Source organism: Trachemys scripta, chromosome 1 (genome assembly GCF_013100865.1).
Source record: "Trachemys scripta elegans isolate TJP31775 chromosome 1, CAS_Tse_1.0, whole genome shotgun sequence".
NCBI classification, from domain to species: domain Eukaryota; kingdom Metazoa; phylum Chordata; order Testudines; family Emydidae; genus Trachemys; species Trachemys scripta.
In genome coordinates, this window is record NC_048298.1 from 217,764,017 (window position 1) to 217,778,715 (window position 14,699).

The following is a 14,699-nucleotide window of genomic DNA, read 5'->3' on the forward strand; positions in this document are numbered from 1 at the left end:
AGCAACAGAGGGTCCTGTGGCACCTTTAAGACTAACAGAAGTATTGGGAGCATAAGCTTTCGTGGGTAAGAACCTCACTTCTTCAGATGCAAGACGCATCTGAAGAAGTGAGGTTCTTACCCACGAAAGCTTATGCTCCCAATACTTCTGTTAGTCTCAAAGGTGCCACAGGACCCTCTGTTGCTTTTTACCATTATACAGTAGTCTGGGGAAATGTCTTGCCTCATATTTAGTAGTACCCTATAGCATAGCTCTTACCCATTCATGACAAACTGCATCATTGTGCTGAGGACAGCGTATCCTATTGCTGATCCACACTTTTTGTGCATTGGCACATTGTCAGACTCAAACCATTGGGCTACATAGTTTTACAGCCTGGTATTATAATTTCCATATGTTATATACCAGTTATCTCATCTAGATTTTTAATACTGCACTCATTGCTATCGTACCTGAATGCTGGCTGAACAGAGATGTACTATTTCTTGTGTCTAGGCTACAATTGTATTTTTAAATTATGAATCTAAATTACTTATATGCCCTTTATTATTGCTATTAGTAAGCATGTCTCAGTATTATTTGATCGCATTTGCAAGTTATGTATGTATATGATTATGTGCTTCAAAAATCAGTGACAAAATTTATTTAAAAAAAGGAATTGGTTTTACTAGTCTGAGGGGCACCCATTGAGTAAAACACTATTTTTTCATTTCATCCCAATTGTATTACTAGAATGTATCTTCTAACTGAATTCCTTGTGATTTCAAATGGATGAAATGGGAATCTTTTATTTAAAAGGATGTCAGCGTCTTCTGAGTTTAAGCCTCAAACAACTGTCCATCCACATTTTCCTTAATTTGCAAGTCCTGGAACTCAAGAGATGCTTTTCCTGTAGTATGCAACATTCTATAGTATTTCAAAACTAAAAGTTTAGATCTTTGTATTGGGTGTCTAAGATCCTGACTATACCAAATTATATATTTAAAGCAGCCAGCCCTAGTTTTGTATGAAGAATTTTAACTTTGATATCTTTAGCCCAGGAAACTATTCTCATTTGTTTCCCCATTTGCAGATACTTAATACCAGCTGCTTACAATTGTAAGTTTCTATGTTACAACTGTACTTAACACATGATATAGAACATCTATACTTGGAATTAATCCATACTATCCTTATCCTGGACTGATTTCCCAAATGAATCAGTACAACTCTATTAACATCCAAAGATTGCCACAGAAATCAAATATATGACACTCTGGGTAAATTTACCAGTAAATAGAAAGAGAGCATTTCTTATGTTTGATAGATAGCCATTTATCAAAAACAATAATTTACTAAGGTTAATTTAAATTCTAATAGTTGCACCTTAATCCTTGGTGTTTCCTCTTTTCAAACATGCACTGTTAGATCATGGTTTAACTTAATGTTAGTCATGGTTAGTCACAGCATTTAGGCAAGTATTGTGGTACTATCGCAATATTTCTGAAGAATTTTAGTTCAGGTTCATTTAATGTTGTTAGAATGTTACTTACCTAAAGCTATCAACCTATGTACTTCACTGCTTCATTGGCCTTAGTAAAATCAAACCAAACCAAATCAAATCAAAAAAGAAACTCGTTTCTTGAAAATATCCATTCCGCTTTGTCAGGGAATACTGTGGTTCCTTAATACCAATCAAATATTTTTGACATTGAGTAAGTCTCCTTTTCTGCACCTCTAAACTATATGCTGGGGGGTGAACTGAATGGAGTAATAACATGTTTTTCTACCTGTATCTAGTCTACCGTTCACCTGACTTTTCACAAACTTTTTTTTTTTTTTTTACACACTCAGTTTGCTGTTGGCAACTTCTTATGTCTGGTTTCTATCTACACAGCCATATATATTTTGTTCAGTTTCTCCCAGCCTCATATTTAGTTTTCTGAAATCAAGTTAATGCAGGTATTTATTTTTTCCCTTCTAGTTCCTTGTTCTCATGTTTTATGATTGCAAGGACTCAAAAGGGGAAAGCTCTGATCCTCCTGAAATTCTGCTTTCTGCACATTACAGATTTCCTCTGTCTTTGAGTGGAGAGGGGAAGAAGGCATCAACTCTGTTTTCTAGTATTCTGGGATAGGAGCCTTTCATGAGGATTTGCCTCCAACATCTTCTCTATGCCAATTTTCCAAAAGTGCGCAGGTTTTTTCAGTTTGGCATACATTATTGAGTACTGAGTGCGGATAAATAAGGATTTTGGCAACAGCTGCCAGGGTCTTATCAGCATATGGGTCTTACACAGAGTCTTACTTCAGAGGGTCTTGGTTCTTTTCCCCCTCCCCCCCCTTAAAGCTTGGATGAACAAAGAGCTTTTCTGAGTAGTGAGAGTGCTCATGCTTGTGTAATAAAAGTGAACATGAGCCCAGTGAGAATCTTCCAAAGATATCTTTAAAATGTCCTACTATAAAGCAAGCCACATGGTATGCACGAATGTAGAGTGGCCTCAAACCCAGCACATACTAACTCTGCAAGTGTTTGAAGTGCTGGATCACCTCACAACTCTTTCAAACAACGTATTGATACTGTTCTAGTGTGAGAAACTGTAGAAGTGGTCCATCAAACTCTAGTGGTCTCTCGTGTTTTTGCATCTCTAAATAAATCCTAATTGTAACAGATGGTATTTTATACATCTGGAAAGTGGTTTCGGTCATTGTCTTACCCAGACGCTAGCAGGTCACTGACAGGGTTCCAGGCACAGATGAACACCTCTGATTCATGGCCCCGAAGGACTGTTGCTTTGTTAGGAGGTATTTCAACATCCCCGTCAATTTCCATTGGCTTTGAATGATTATCTGTAGAAAAAAAAAATCAGAACATCAGTGCTCTGTGAGTTTTTGTTACAGACACATAAAATATGGCTTGATAATGTAGGCTTGAAGCTCTCAACATTTTACAAATCAAACATTCTATTGTGTGTCATTGACCACACTGTTCTGTCTTTTTATTTGTGATTGAAACTTATATAGCCTTTCCTCCATAGATAACATTGCCATGCTTAATAAAATCCTGATGCTTTTCATCAAATATATTGATATTTTATTCAATCTGTTGTTTAACGTTGGCGTTATAAAATAATTTTTCTGATTTATTAAAAACAGTATATTTCCACATTTATATTAAAAAGTTTTATGTTGTTCCCTTAAGAGTAATATGTTGTACACTCCTTCTCTGGGATGGTGTACAGTATATAAGGCCTGAGGCCACACACTGAAAAATGAGAATACAAAGAAATATTGACTAGCTGCCTCATTCTCTGAGCACTGTCCATGCTGTACACTGAGGCAGGGGTCCAGTGGACAAAACAGTTTCAGATCATATAATTGAAGGGTGTATCATAATGCACATGGGGGCTGAATGAAGGTTGGATGGGTGACGTTAAATCTGGCTTTCTAACTTTTGAGTGCTTGGCTTTGCAACTGAAAGAGCTTTCTTTTGTTTTTGAAAAACAAGCCATCCCCCAAAACCCAAATTATATTGTGTGTAATTGTAACAGCCATCATGTGTCATCAGCAGGATTTTAACCCCAAATTTTCAGCATTGCAGCACAACCTTCTACCACTTGAGCTAATGGACTAACTACTTTAGCTGGTAACAGGAGAAGCTGTTACCCCCTGTGCACCAGCCACTAACACTGAAATAATAGGTTAAAGATGTTACATATGGAGGAGTAGCCCCTGTTTATAGAAAACAGAGCCAAGAACAAATATTTGTCAGACTCTCTCTGAGAGACAGCATGTTTAAGTGGCTCAGAACTGGTCTGTCACATTAGAGCTCTGGGTTCTCTACGCTGTGTGTGGAACCCGTAAGGTTCTAACTACTAAGGTCTGTGAAAGGCAAAGCACTACTAAAATCAATTAGTAGAAGAAATTAGCCTAGAACCCATTTTCTCCTGGTTGCCAATACAGCACATATTCATCTAGGCCAAAGGGTATTTTGCTGGTGGAAAGCAGCAGCGGTATGATGGTTCATTTTGTCGGTGTCCTATTCAGGGTTCAAACTGGGGTAAAAATAAGCAAAAAGCAGTGCTATTTTCCCAAACTCCGCCCACTTGGAAAGATAAAATAGGATGCCATTCTTAGGAAACTGTGCAGCTGTTCAAAGTATGAACGTATTCCACCCTGCTGGGCTCCTCAGGCTTGCCTGCTTTTCAGTGTGGTTCAGGTACACTCATGACATTCAGGCATAGACACAATAAGTATGTGCTTAGGGGCCCAAGTTTGAGAGTCATATGCTGACATCAGAATCCCAACTTTCATTTAAAAATATGATGTTTCTAATGCTCATGATTGTGCAGAAAATCTTGAAAAAATGATTTAAGTATTATTAGTGAAGCAGTGTCTGCCTCAGTCTAAACACAGACGGCAGCAGAGTTAGGAGCAGCAACCGCTGGGGAGGAAGGTAAGTGGCTTCACATTCACTGCCAAAGCAGAACATAGTCCTCCACCTGCCTTATATCCTGAGTGTCCAAATGGGATGAGGGGCCTGGCCATACTGAGGGCAAGGACCCTGGCTGGGTATACAGCTCGGCCTACCTAAGCAACAAAGATTGCGACCCTCTCATTATTTCACTTACAGAATTTGTTTTTTTGGTTACCATTATCGCTACAGAGACAAATACAGTGGTAGGAGCACTATTTAGCCTCTAATACAAAATTGCCAGCTAGAATCTCATTATAAAATCTTTATTTCTAGTGGTGGCCCATAATTACAGTAACTTGGACACAGGAGTCCTGAGTTTTCTCTCTCAGTTTTTGTTGTTTGAACAGGTCATGGATGACTGAAAGGGCCAGTTCAACTAAACGGGGATCCTAAAGTTTTGTGTGCCTCTTCCCCATGTATTCTTACACCTTCAGATCTGAAGATGGCATATTGTGAATGGCTTGGAGAGAGCAAGTTTGCAGCATCCCAAAGTGGTTTCACAGAGCCAGCTGTCCCCAGGTTGCTCTGCAGGGTCTCCCCATAGCCTACATCTTCTTAACTTTCAGGCCTCAGCTCTTCTCCCAGAATGAGCAGCTGGCACAGCAGCAATTGCTAAACACATGCCATTTGGCTAGCTGCTCCTCAGGGACCTTCTCCCCTCCTAAATCCCAAACTGCTGCTGTTCGTTTTACTGTCTGCCTAGCCAACTGCTTATCCAAAACTAAGCCCCCAAATTTACTGCATGCTAACCCATGCCTTGTTGGTTGATACAGCCCTAACTTGGCCTCCTCACTCCCTCTGTGAAATTTTATTGGAGAGCACAGTACCAGGTATTATCACTCCCCAAAATAGAGAAAGCCAAAACAGCCATGTGACCTACTGTATGAATGCTTCCTGGGTGCCCCAAGAAAAGGCTAGAAATGTTAATGAAACTCCCTCAGTTTAAAATTACTGCAATGGTTATACCGGGAATGGACAAACTGTGGCTCAAGAGACCAAACGCAGACTGCAGAGAAATATGATGTGACTTTTGTGGCTTGCCTCATTTCTAATACAATAATGTGCTCTCTTCTCAGGCCAAGAGGGAGGTGGCACGAGAGGATCTGTAGTCTCTTCAGGACACACCTCCATACTAAAGTTGGGGCTTGAGAGACTTACACCCGACTAAGGGATTTAGCCACACAATTTCAATGGAAGCAGCTAAATCCCCTATATAGCTTTGGAAATCTAAACCAGGGAAGCCACACTGTTTTATTGATCTTAACTGGGTGCAGCCTCAAGGCACCTGGCTAGCTGGTAACGTGGGCAAAGCTTTGGCACTCTGCTCAAAGCAGAAGGCGCACACCGCTTCATTTTATGATGCCTTGCTGAGTCTGCAGTTCGGTAAAGCTTGTTTAGTCTTGTACAGGGAGACGACAAAACACTGACTATGCCAGCACTGTAGCACGTACCTCCGATATGTAAGGTTTACATAATAACCGTTCTGACTATGCCCATGCTTTAATAGCTTTCTGGAATGATGCCATCACAGTTCTGTCCTGTTACAACTGTTGGGTGAACATCATGCTGCTGCAAGAGCATTATTCTAACCAAAGTCTACCTGAACACCGGCCAACGGGCGCCGTGCTTTTGCTTACTTATTGCATGTGCCCCATTCTCCTCTCCATTCACAGTGGCTTCTCCATTCTTTGGTGTGTTGTGCTGGGAAACAACTGTTGTGGTTGCTGCCGTCGTCGCTGTCGCAGCTGCTGCTGCTGCCGCCGTTGCTGCCGCTGCCGCACTGGCTTGTTGCTGAGCTAGTTTCTCTCTGAATGCCTGTTGCCTGGTCTGTACCACGTCAGGCATCACAGCGTCGATCAGAGACAGTGACTCTATGGGCCTGCCATCAAATACTGTACCATCCTGAGGAACAAAATAAACAGGGGGGAAATTTCAGGCTCAGTATCTCCCCAGTGGAGAAAGGTCTGTAGAGAGGGGAACATCAAAGAGAAACCAGACATATGAGTAGTGTGAGGTTACAGGACTTGGATATGACCAAAAAGTCAGAACACTGGAGCTTATGTAGAAATACCGAATGTGGCTGGATAATCGGTTGAGAGGGTATGTAAATTCAGGCACATAAGCATTTGAATTTATAAAAGAAAACAGAGTTATGCAAAGCTTAATTATCTAAATCTTGCTAGAAATTTTTCCCTTGATTTTATATTCCAAAATAAAAGGGTCAAGGACTATGTAGAGACACAGACAGGGGTCAAATTGAGAGGGTGTGTAAATTCTCTGTGCATTTTGATAAATAGTGAAATAGTAAATGTTGGCAATTATATTTTCATAATTAGAGAGATCGGGTTGGGAGGTGGTAAAATGAAGTAGCTGGGAAACAATTCTCACTTTATAATACCCCTCCCCACCACTCCCATAACAAATTAAAAATTGAAATCTAAAGATAACCATTTGGTTGGCTAGTATGGAACTATCATTTTCAGCCTTTGTCATCCCCCCCTCCCTGCAAGCTATGCATAGTAGTTCAAACCAGATTTTCCAGAGACCAACAGACAAAGAAGAGACTTTTGGATAAATAACCTGAGTTTAAATTGACTCGGGGCCTTTTTCCTGATCCAGCAAAAGAACAAGATTTCTGGTCCACTGAAGGCCCCAATCCTTAGGGAAGGTTGGAAGGACTTGGCGTACTGAGGCCTAATATGACAGGGTGCTTTTTCTGAGCTGAAGCTGTTATGACTTTGTAATCCCAAGGTAATGCTTAGGGTAGGAGGATTGAAGGACTTATCTTGCCAGAATCCATATTAAGGCGTAGGTTCCTGATAAGCTCATTAGCATGCATGCAGGTTCTTTTACTGTTTTTAAAATGTTTTCTCTGAAGTGCTTTTTACCTTAAGAATAAAATAGGCTTGCTTAGCTATATCTTTGTAGTACTTATATCTGCTCACAATCACTATCAGACTCTGAAGAGAAAAAAGTGGGTGTCCTTGGGCAATCTGTCCATGCTGGGACAGTGAAGGCAGGGAACTGTGCAGCCTGGAAATTCCTCAGTCAGAGGGAATGAGAATTGGGTCTCCAGCCAAGAGAGGCAATAGCTGGGGAGCTGGATGCCTGAGAATGGGTGCCCTTCCTGGACCACTGAGGGGAAATACAGGTGCAGCTTCCTTGAATTGTGACATGTGGCATATGAAACTTTTAACTGAAGGCACAAAGGGTTTGATTCTATATTTATTGAAGGCAATGGCAAAGCTCCCATTGACGTTCATTGTGGAGGATCTGTGGTAAGTAGGGTTGCCAATTTTGTAGTTGCACAAAAGCCAAATACCCTAGCCCCACCCTTTCCCTGAGGCCCTGCCCCCCGCTCACTACATTCCTCCTCCCTCAGTGGCTCGCTCCCCCCCACCCTCACTCACTTTCACTGGGCTGGGGCAGAGGGTTGGGGTGTGGGAGTGGGTGAGGGCTCTAACTGGGTGTGCAGGCTCTGGGATGGAGTTAGAAATTAGGGGCTCAGGGTGCAGGAGGGGGCTCTGGGCTGGGAGCAGGGGTGCAGGAGAGGGTGAGGGCTCCAGGGTAGGGCTGGGGATGAGAAATGGGGGTGTAGGAGGGGGCTTCAGGCTGGGGCTGAGGGATTTGGAGTGTGGGGGCTATGGGTTGAGGCGGGGGTTGGGGAGCAGGAGGGGGTGAGGGCTCTGGGGGTGGGCCCGGGAATGAGGGGTTCAAGGTGTGGGAGGGGGCTCTGGGTGCGGGCTCTGAGGTGGGGCCGGAGATGAGGGATTTGCGGTGCAGGAGGGGGCTCTGGGTTTGGGAGCGGGCTCAGGCAGGGGCATGGGCTTACCTTGGGCAGCTCCTGGTCAGTGGTGCAGCGGGGGGCTAAGGCAGGCTACCTTCCTGTCCTGGCACCGTGCTGCACGTGCCCTGGAAACAGCCAGCAGGTCTGGGTCCTAGGCGAGGGGGGCCAGGAGGCTCCACACACCGCTCTTGTTTGCAAGCGCGCACCCACCCACGCACACCACTCCCATTGGCCAGGACCCCTGGTCACCTTAGTGCTAAGAGCACCACAGTCTTAGCAAGGGCTCTGTTTCTGCACGCAGAATATTGTGGGCACAATAATGATCATTACTGTAGATGTCTAAGAACTTACTAACTACTTGCTGATGTAGTTGGATACTTAGAAATATATGTCTAGCATAATTGCAGGCATAAAAAATGAAGTTGGAATATAAAACTGGGGCCCGTTTCTGTACACAGAATTTTAGAATCAGACCTGTGTCCCTAATTTTGTTCCAGAATGGAGACAAGGGATTTAAAAGCTGTAACAGGCAAGGAGCGGAGGAGTCCCCATAGTGCAGGTATGTCCTTGGCAAGAACAAGACAGTAGAGGAGGCATGCTGGCTTGGGAAGGAGACATTTCTTCCAACCACACAGTAGAGAAGGGGCATATTGGTTGCTTTCTTATCAGGGCGGGTGCAAGGATGTTTCGCGCCCTAGGCAAAACTTCCACCTTGCGCCCCCCCTCCACCCTAAGGCGCCCCCCCCCCCCCCGTGGCAGCTCCCCCTGGCCCAGGGAGCCGTGCGGCAGCTCCCCGCCCCAGCTCAACTCTGCTCCGCCTCCTCCCCGAGCATGCCATTGCTGCTCCACTTCTCCCACCTCCTAGGTTTGCGGTGCCAATCAGCTGTTTGGTGCCGCAAGCCTGGGAGGGAGAGAAGGCAGAGCGGGGCGGCATGCTCGGGGAGGAGGCGGAGCAGAGGTAAGCGGGGGCGGGGAGATCCCCTGCGTGCCGTCCCCCCCCACTTACTTGCTGCAGGCAGCCCTCCCCGCGTCCCCTTGCCCCAGTTCCCTCCTCCTAAATGCCGATGACGACCAAGGTGGCCGAAGATCCGGCCGTTGCAGTCGCCACCGAAGGACCTGAAATGCTGCCCCCCAAATGCTAGCGCCCTAGGCGACCACCTAGGTTGCCTAATGGGTTGCACTGGCACTGTTTCTTACTACTTTTTGCTTGTAAGCTCCCTCTCTTTAAAACAACCACCAGCAAAAATAGATGATCATTGCTGGCATGAAAGTAAATGCTGAGGCCTTTTAGGTCTAGCTCTAACCTTCTTTGAATGGCATAATTGGCAAGGAAATGCTTCCAATTCCCTCTAAGTTTTGTCTGCTATTGATCATTTCAGAACTTGGTGTCTTTGTGTGAGCATTTAAGTATGAAGTGCAAGAACAATTCATTAAAATAAAGGTGGAAAAATTATACTTGCAATTATAAAACTCAATTATATTAAGGGACATGAAATTGGAGATAAACTTATTAAATAAATTAAATAGCACAATTGGACAAGTGAATTCATAATTAGTGTTTTCAGTTTGAATAAATTAAAAACACAGTGAAGCATACAAAAGTGTGATTATCGGTGTTTTAAAAAAAGTATAAAAGCACCATAAATCTTGCGACAGTGTACATATTTTTAGAGCATTTTCCCTATTTGTGCTGTGATCCGGAATAAGATCCACTTGGAATGACTCTTGCATTAGCACAGAGGCCAAACTGTCAATAGTGATGTCTACAGGCGCCAGGGTCCATCCACCTTGATCCAACTGCAACATGTTTTGCAGCATCTAATTGCAAAATGTTAAGTGGCAGAAAACCAAAACAAATCCCTACGGGTGTTTTATTATTACAAATACATCAATGTGTAATTTGGCATTAATCTCAAATCCCATTGCTTTTATATTTAAAAAAAAAAAGATAACTTCTAAATATTGCTGGTTCGTTCTATTGAGAGAGTAAAATAAACATAACATTTTACCTCTAAAAAATGAGTGACATACAACCATGCCCTATATTATAGAATACAAGCGCTTCCTCACCCTCTTTCCCCCCGTCCTTTTGTTCTCACCCCTGCTGCTCAGGCACAAGTATTTTACAGTCAAAGGAAATGATAGCTTTCATATGAATTTATATATATTAAAGATTCCCACCACCCACGTATTACCTGACAGAGGTAAAAATGTTCCCCTCCCTGTTTTAAAAAAATATTTATTAGCTTGGGTATTATAATGGATTTTTCCACGACTACTCAAAGTGCATGGGGGTGGGAGAGTGAATGTGCACATGGGAAATTATTATTTATCTAGAATCAAGATCTTGCTTAATTAAAAGTATACATGGTGAGTATTGTGTAATATAGTAAGACCTGGCTTGTCTCATTTCCTTTTGCTGTGGCACCATGTTCTTAAGTTAGGCAGGGCAGAACTACTGGACTTTCCTATGTAGTCCCTTTGTTTCACTGAACTGTCCACCTTGTTGGGAGCTTGCAGGTTGATGGATTCAACAGCAGAGTCAGGATTAGACCTCAGGAATGTCTTGATTCTTTTGCCTTGCTCAGTCACACCATTTGGCCACGTGTCTTTTCTAGGGCTTGATCCAAAAGCCCATTGAAATCAATGGGAATCTTTCCATTGACTTCAATGGGTTTTGGATCAGGCCCCTAGCACTTGCTGGTAGTCCTCTCTGCTAACAGAGTGTACAATCGAAGTTTTACGATACAATGCAGAGTTTCCCCATTGAATGCTTGTGGTTTTGAAAACAGAAACACTTTTTTTTTTTGTTAAAGGACATATATTTTCTTATGCACCATAAGGCTCCCTGAGTATTTAACTTCTTTACTTAGGCACCAGTAACATCAAAAAAATGCATCCTCCAAGCTAGAATTGCAAATGCAGGGCGGCTGTAGATTTTTTGCCGCCCAAAGCATGGCAGGCAGGCGGCTTTTGGCGGCATGCCTGCGAGAGGTCCCCAGTCCCACGGATTCGGGTGGTGCATCTGAGGGAGGTCCGCCGGTCCTGCAGCTTAGGCATACCCACCGCCAAATTGCCGCCGAATCCGCGGGACCGGCGGACCTCCCGCAAGGCTGCCTGCCTGCCACCCTCATAGGGACCGTCAGGGCGCTGCCCGCGGCTTGTCGCCCCAGGCACGCGCTTGGAGCGCTGGTCCCTGGAGCTGCCGCTGTGGAAATGGAAAGTATCGTAGAGCCTTTTCAGGTGCTTCTGTAGGGGGAAATGTATTAAAATGAAGCTAATCTCTAGACACCTCAGATGCTGTCTCATGTTCATCTGACCTGTTGAGTTCAACCGAAAATGTGTGATTTCATATGCCACATTCTATCATGTTTGTAAATTGCAAAAGTGCACTTCCCGCTTGTGGCAATGAGTGTACTCACTTCATTGATGCTGATCTCAGCCTCCACATACTGCAGTCCTTTCTGAAGAATAGAGATGAGGGCAGCAGGTGGCACTAGTGTTCCATTGATGTTGGACTGACTAATGTGGCTTTCGATACCAAATGTAAAGGCCGAATGGGAGAAACCTGAAAGCAAGAAAGGAAGCCATGATATGAAATCTGAACTCATCAACATGATAGGCACCCTTTTCAATCTAAAAATATACTGTTTTAAACTGTGAAAAGCACTGACACATAAATGGAAAAATACAGTTTGATTGCATTAGGTCAGTTAGGTTAACAGAGCCATCTTACTGTTTCTTCTTCCCCTCCTCTCCAACTACATTTAATTTGTAAACAAAATTTATACAGAAATGAAAAGCTTTCATGATCAGTGTTCAAGTAAAAAATATACCTATTAAAACAACTCATGCTGCTGGCAAGTGCAGCTACTAAAAACTTGACTCGAATCTTCTGTTTCCTCTCTAATCTAGTATCAAGCTTTTCCAAAGCCAAATACTTTAATCTTTATCATTGCACAGGTTGCATTTGGCCAAGGCATACTTGCAGCTCACACAGGGGAGCCATTCTCTTTCAGAAGATAAGAAATACTCAATTCTCTGCCCACAGCTCTGATTACTGACTATAATCTGAAACGCAGAGCTTAGTCATTATAATATGAAACAACAACAAAAAGACGGAGGCCACTCTCATGGATCTATTTTCTGGAAGTGAACAGTAATAGCAAAAATAATGAATTGGAATGTATCACATCACAGATGACAAGCCAATTCACTGGCACCACTCCTCAGTTAACCATAAGCCTTTCTTGTCCCCATTTCATTTTTGTCATCTTGCTAGGAAACAGCTGATAATAAAGCACTCTGCATCTCAAATTAAAGGATTTAACGGATAAACTTTGAAAGAAGGAGCTGCAGTTTAATCACTAGGGGAAACTAGTCAGAACAGTTGCTTTGTGCAAGAACAAGCATTACAACTTGGAAAAGTACCTGGACTGTGCATGTGAGTGGACATGCGGGAGGGGGAAGGGAGAACAGGATGTAGATATAACTGTAGGAACCCATTTATCACCACATTGTCTCCAGAGCATTAATCTAACATTAAAAGCCTTGAGGAAACCACCATTGCCATGTCTCAAACAGGAAAACCCTCACACTCTCCGCCGACTAGACGAGTGGGAGAAGAGAACAGCAGCTCTCAAATGAAAATACTTCCGTTATATATATCTACACCTCTTCCCCCTGTCAACAGTGGTTTAATTTACAGTTTTGTCCGTTAAGGGATTTCCCCCCATATCAATATTCTGTTCAACTATGTGTGGGGAGCGGGAGGGGACTATGGAGTTATTCCAGAATTTCAGGAGGGATGCTCTCTCTCTCTTTGAAAGATTATTTTGGCAACCAATCCAACCAACTATGATCCCAGTTAGTTGGATCAGTAGCAAAAAGAAACTCAGAAATACAATCTCCCCAGCCTCCTCAGACATCCCCCCACTGAAATTGAAATATTTGCTTTTTAAAGTTCCTCGCCTTCCCTCCACCCCCATTCTGTTATTTGTCTTCCCTTCCCCCTCATCTTGACTTCTGCCACTGTCTCCACATGTTGCCCCATGCTCCCCGTCCCTTTTGGGTGTTGACGTGTATGCTGAAGAGGTTCAGCTCTGGCTACAAGCCTAGTTCTGAAAAAGAATAATGGGTGAAGTAAAGCACAGAACCGAGTGATCTTATTTATATCGCCCTGGTTCTTTGCTACTCTGTCCTGCCCTAGTCTTGTTTATTTGGTAACTGACCACCCATCAGATTAGATTGTAAGCTCTGTAGGGCAAGGACTTTTTCTTATTTGTTCTGTCAAATGTGTAAAGCACATTTCTGGCTGGTGCAAAAATAAGTAAATAAATAATAATAAAGTGAACCTGTGCTGGAGTGTGTCAGTCCAGAGCCCTAGTCTCATAACAGAGTCGCGTAACACTGAAATCTCCACATCTATGGTGTGTGACTATCTAATATTACCCAAAAAAGGTCCTACTTTATTTTAAATTTGTGCACATTATCACATTATTTTTTAAAGTCGGCTCTTTTTAGAATGGTGTCATCGATTTCACGGCCAATCTACTCATGCACTCATAAATGGAGAATAATCGGGTGACTAAACTGTGGGTCAAAAGGCATTAAAGTTCACACAGAAGTTACGCTGTGATCCTGACAGGTAAGGATTTTGTAAGTGGTCTCCGGCTAAATCAAAGAACTGGCAGCATTAAAACTCCAAACCACCAAACCCTGCAGCAACAGATGTAAAGCTACTAGTGCAGATGTACACTAGGTTTCATTTTAACTACACTTTTACACCTGTTATTGCATCCCCTTCTCTGTTGGCAGGCTGAGGGATATATCTTGGGCCAGCAGACTGTAGGCTATAATCTGGGCCTGCAGCTAATCACCTTGCTCAATACTGAGGGACATGACACATCATTGAAGGCTGCTAACTCATCATCACCTGCTCGAACATGAAAATGCACTTATTCACCATGCAGAAGTCACATTAATACACACAGCTTCAAGGTTTTCATTTTACATCCTGAAAATATTAGGCAGGGGAAGGGACTTGAAACATGGATTTAAAAACAGATGTTTGGCTTCTAGCTTATATAAATGTATAGCATCTCTGCAGATGTTTAAACAACACACCATTACAAAAGAAACTGCCAGACAAAACAAAACAGAACAGTCATAGCTAGTATCAGAGGGGTAGCCGTGTTAGTCTGAATCTGTAAAAAGTAACAGAGGGTCCTGTGGCACCTTTAAGACTAACAGAAGTATTGGGAGCATAAGCTTTCGTGGGTAAGAGCCTCACTTCTTGCATCTGAAGAAGTGAGGTTCTTACCCATGAAAGCTTATGCTCCCAATACTTCTGTTAGTCTTAAAGGTGCCAGAGTCATAGCTAGGGCATCATTGAAAAAGCAATATTCAATCTTTTGCGCATCAGCAAGACAGCTTTCCTAACCTTTTAACAAATAAG

General features: G+C 43.0%; 1 protein-coding gene across 8 annotated transcripts in view; it reads right to left on the bottom strand.

Annotated features, from left to right (window-relative positions):
* The window catches only part of TBL1X (transducin beta like 1 X-linked), a 256,261-nt gene that overhangs the window by 27,146 nt on the left and 214,416 nt on the right, over window positions 1–14,699 (bottom strand). For all 8 annotated transcript variants that reach the window (XM_034757315.1, XM_034757332.1, XM_034757327.1 and 5 more), the window contains 3 exons: window positions 11,665–11,810; window positions 6,093–6,357; window positions 2,696–2,828 (listed from right to left, as the gene is read on the bottom strand). In XM_034757315.1, the coding sequence (XP_034613206.1) occupies window positions 2,696–2,828; window positions 6,093–6,357; window positions 11,665–11,810 (544 nt within the window). The remainder of the gene's footprint in view (window positions 1–2,695; window positions 2,829–6,092; window positions 6,358–11,664; window positions 11,811–14,699) is intronic.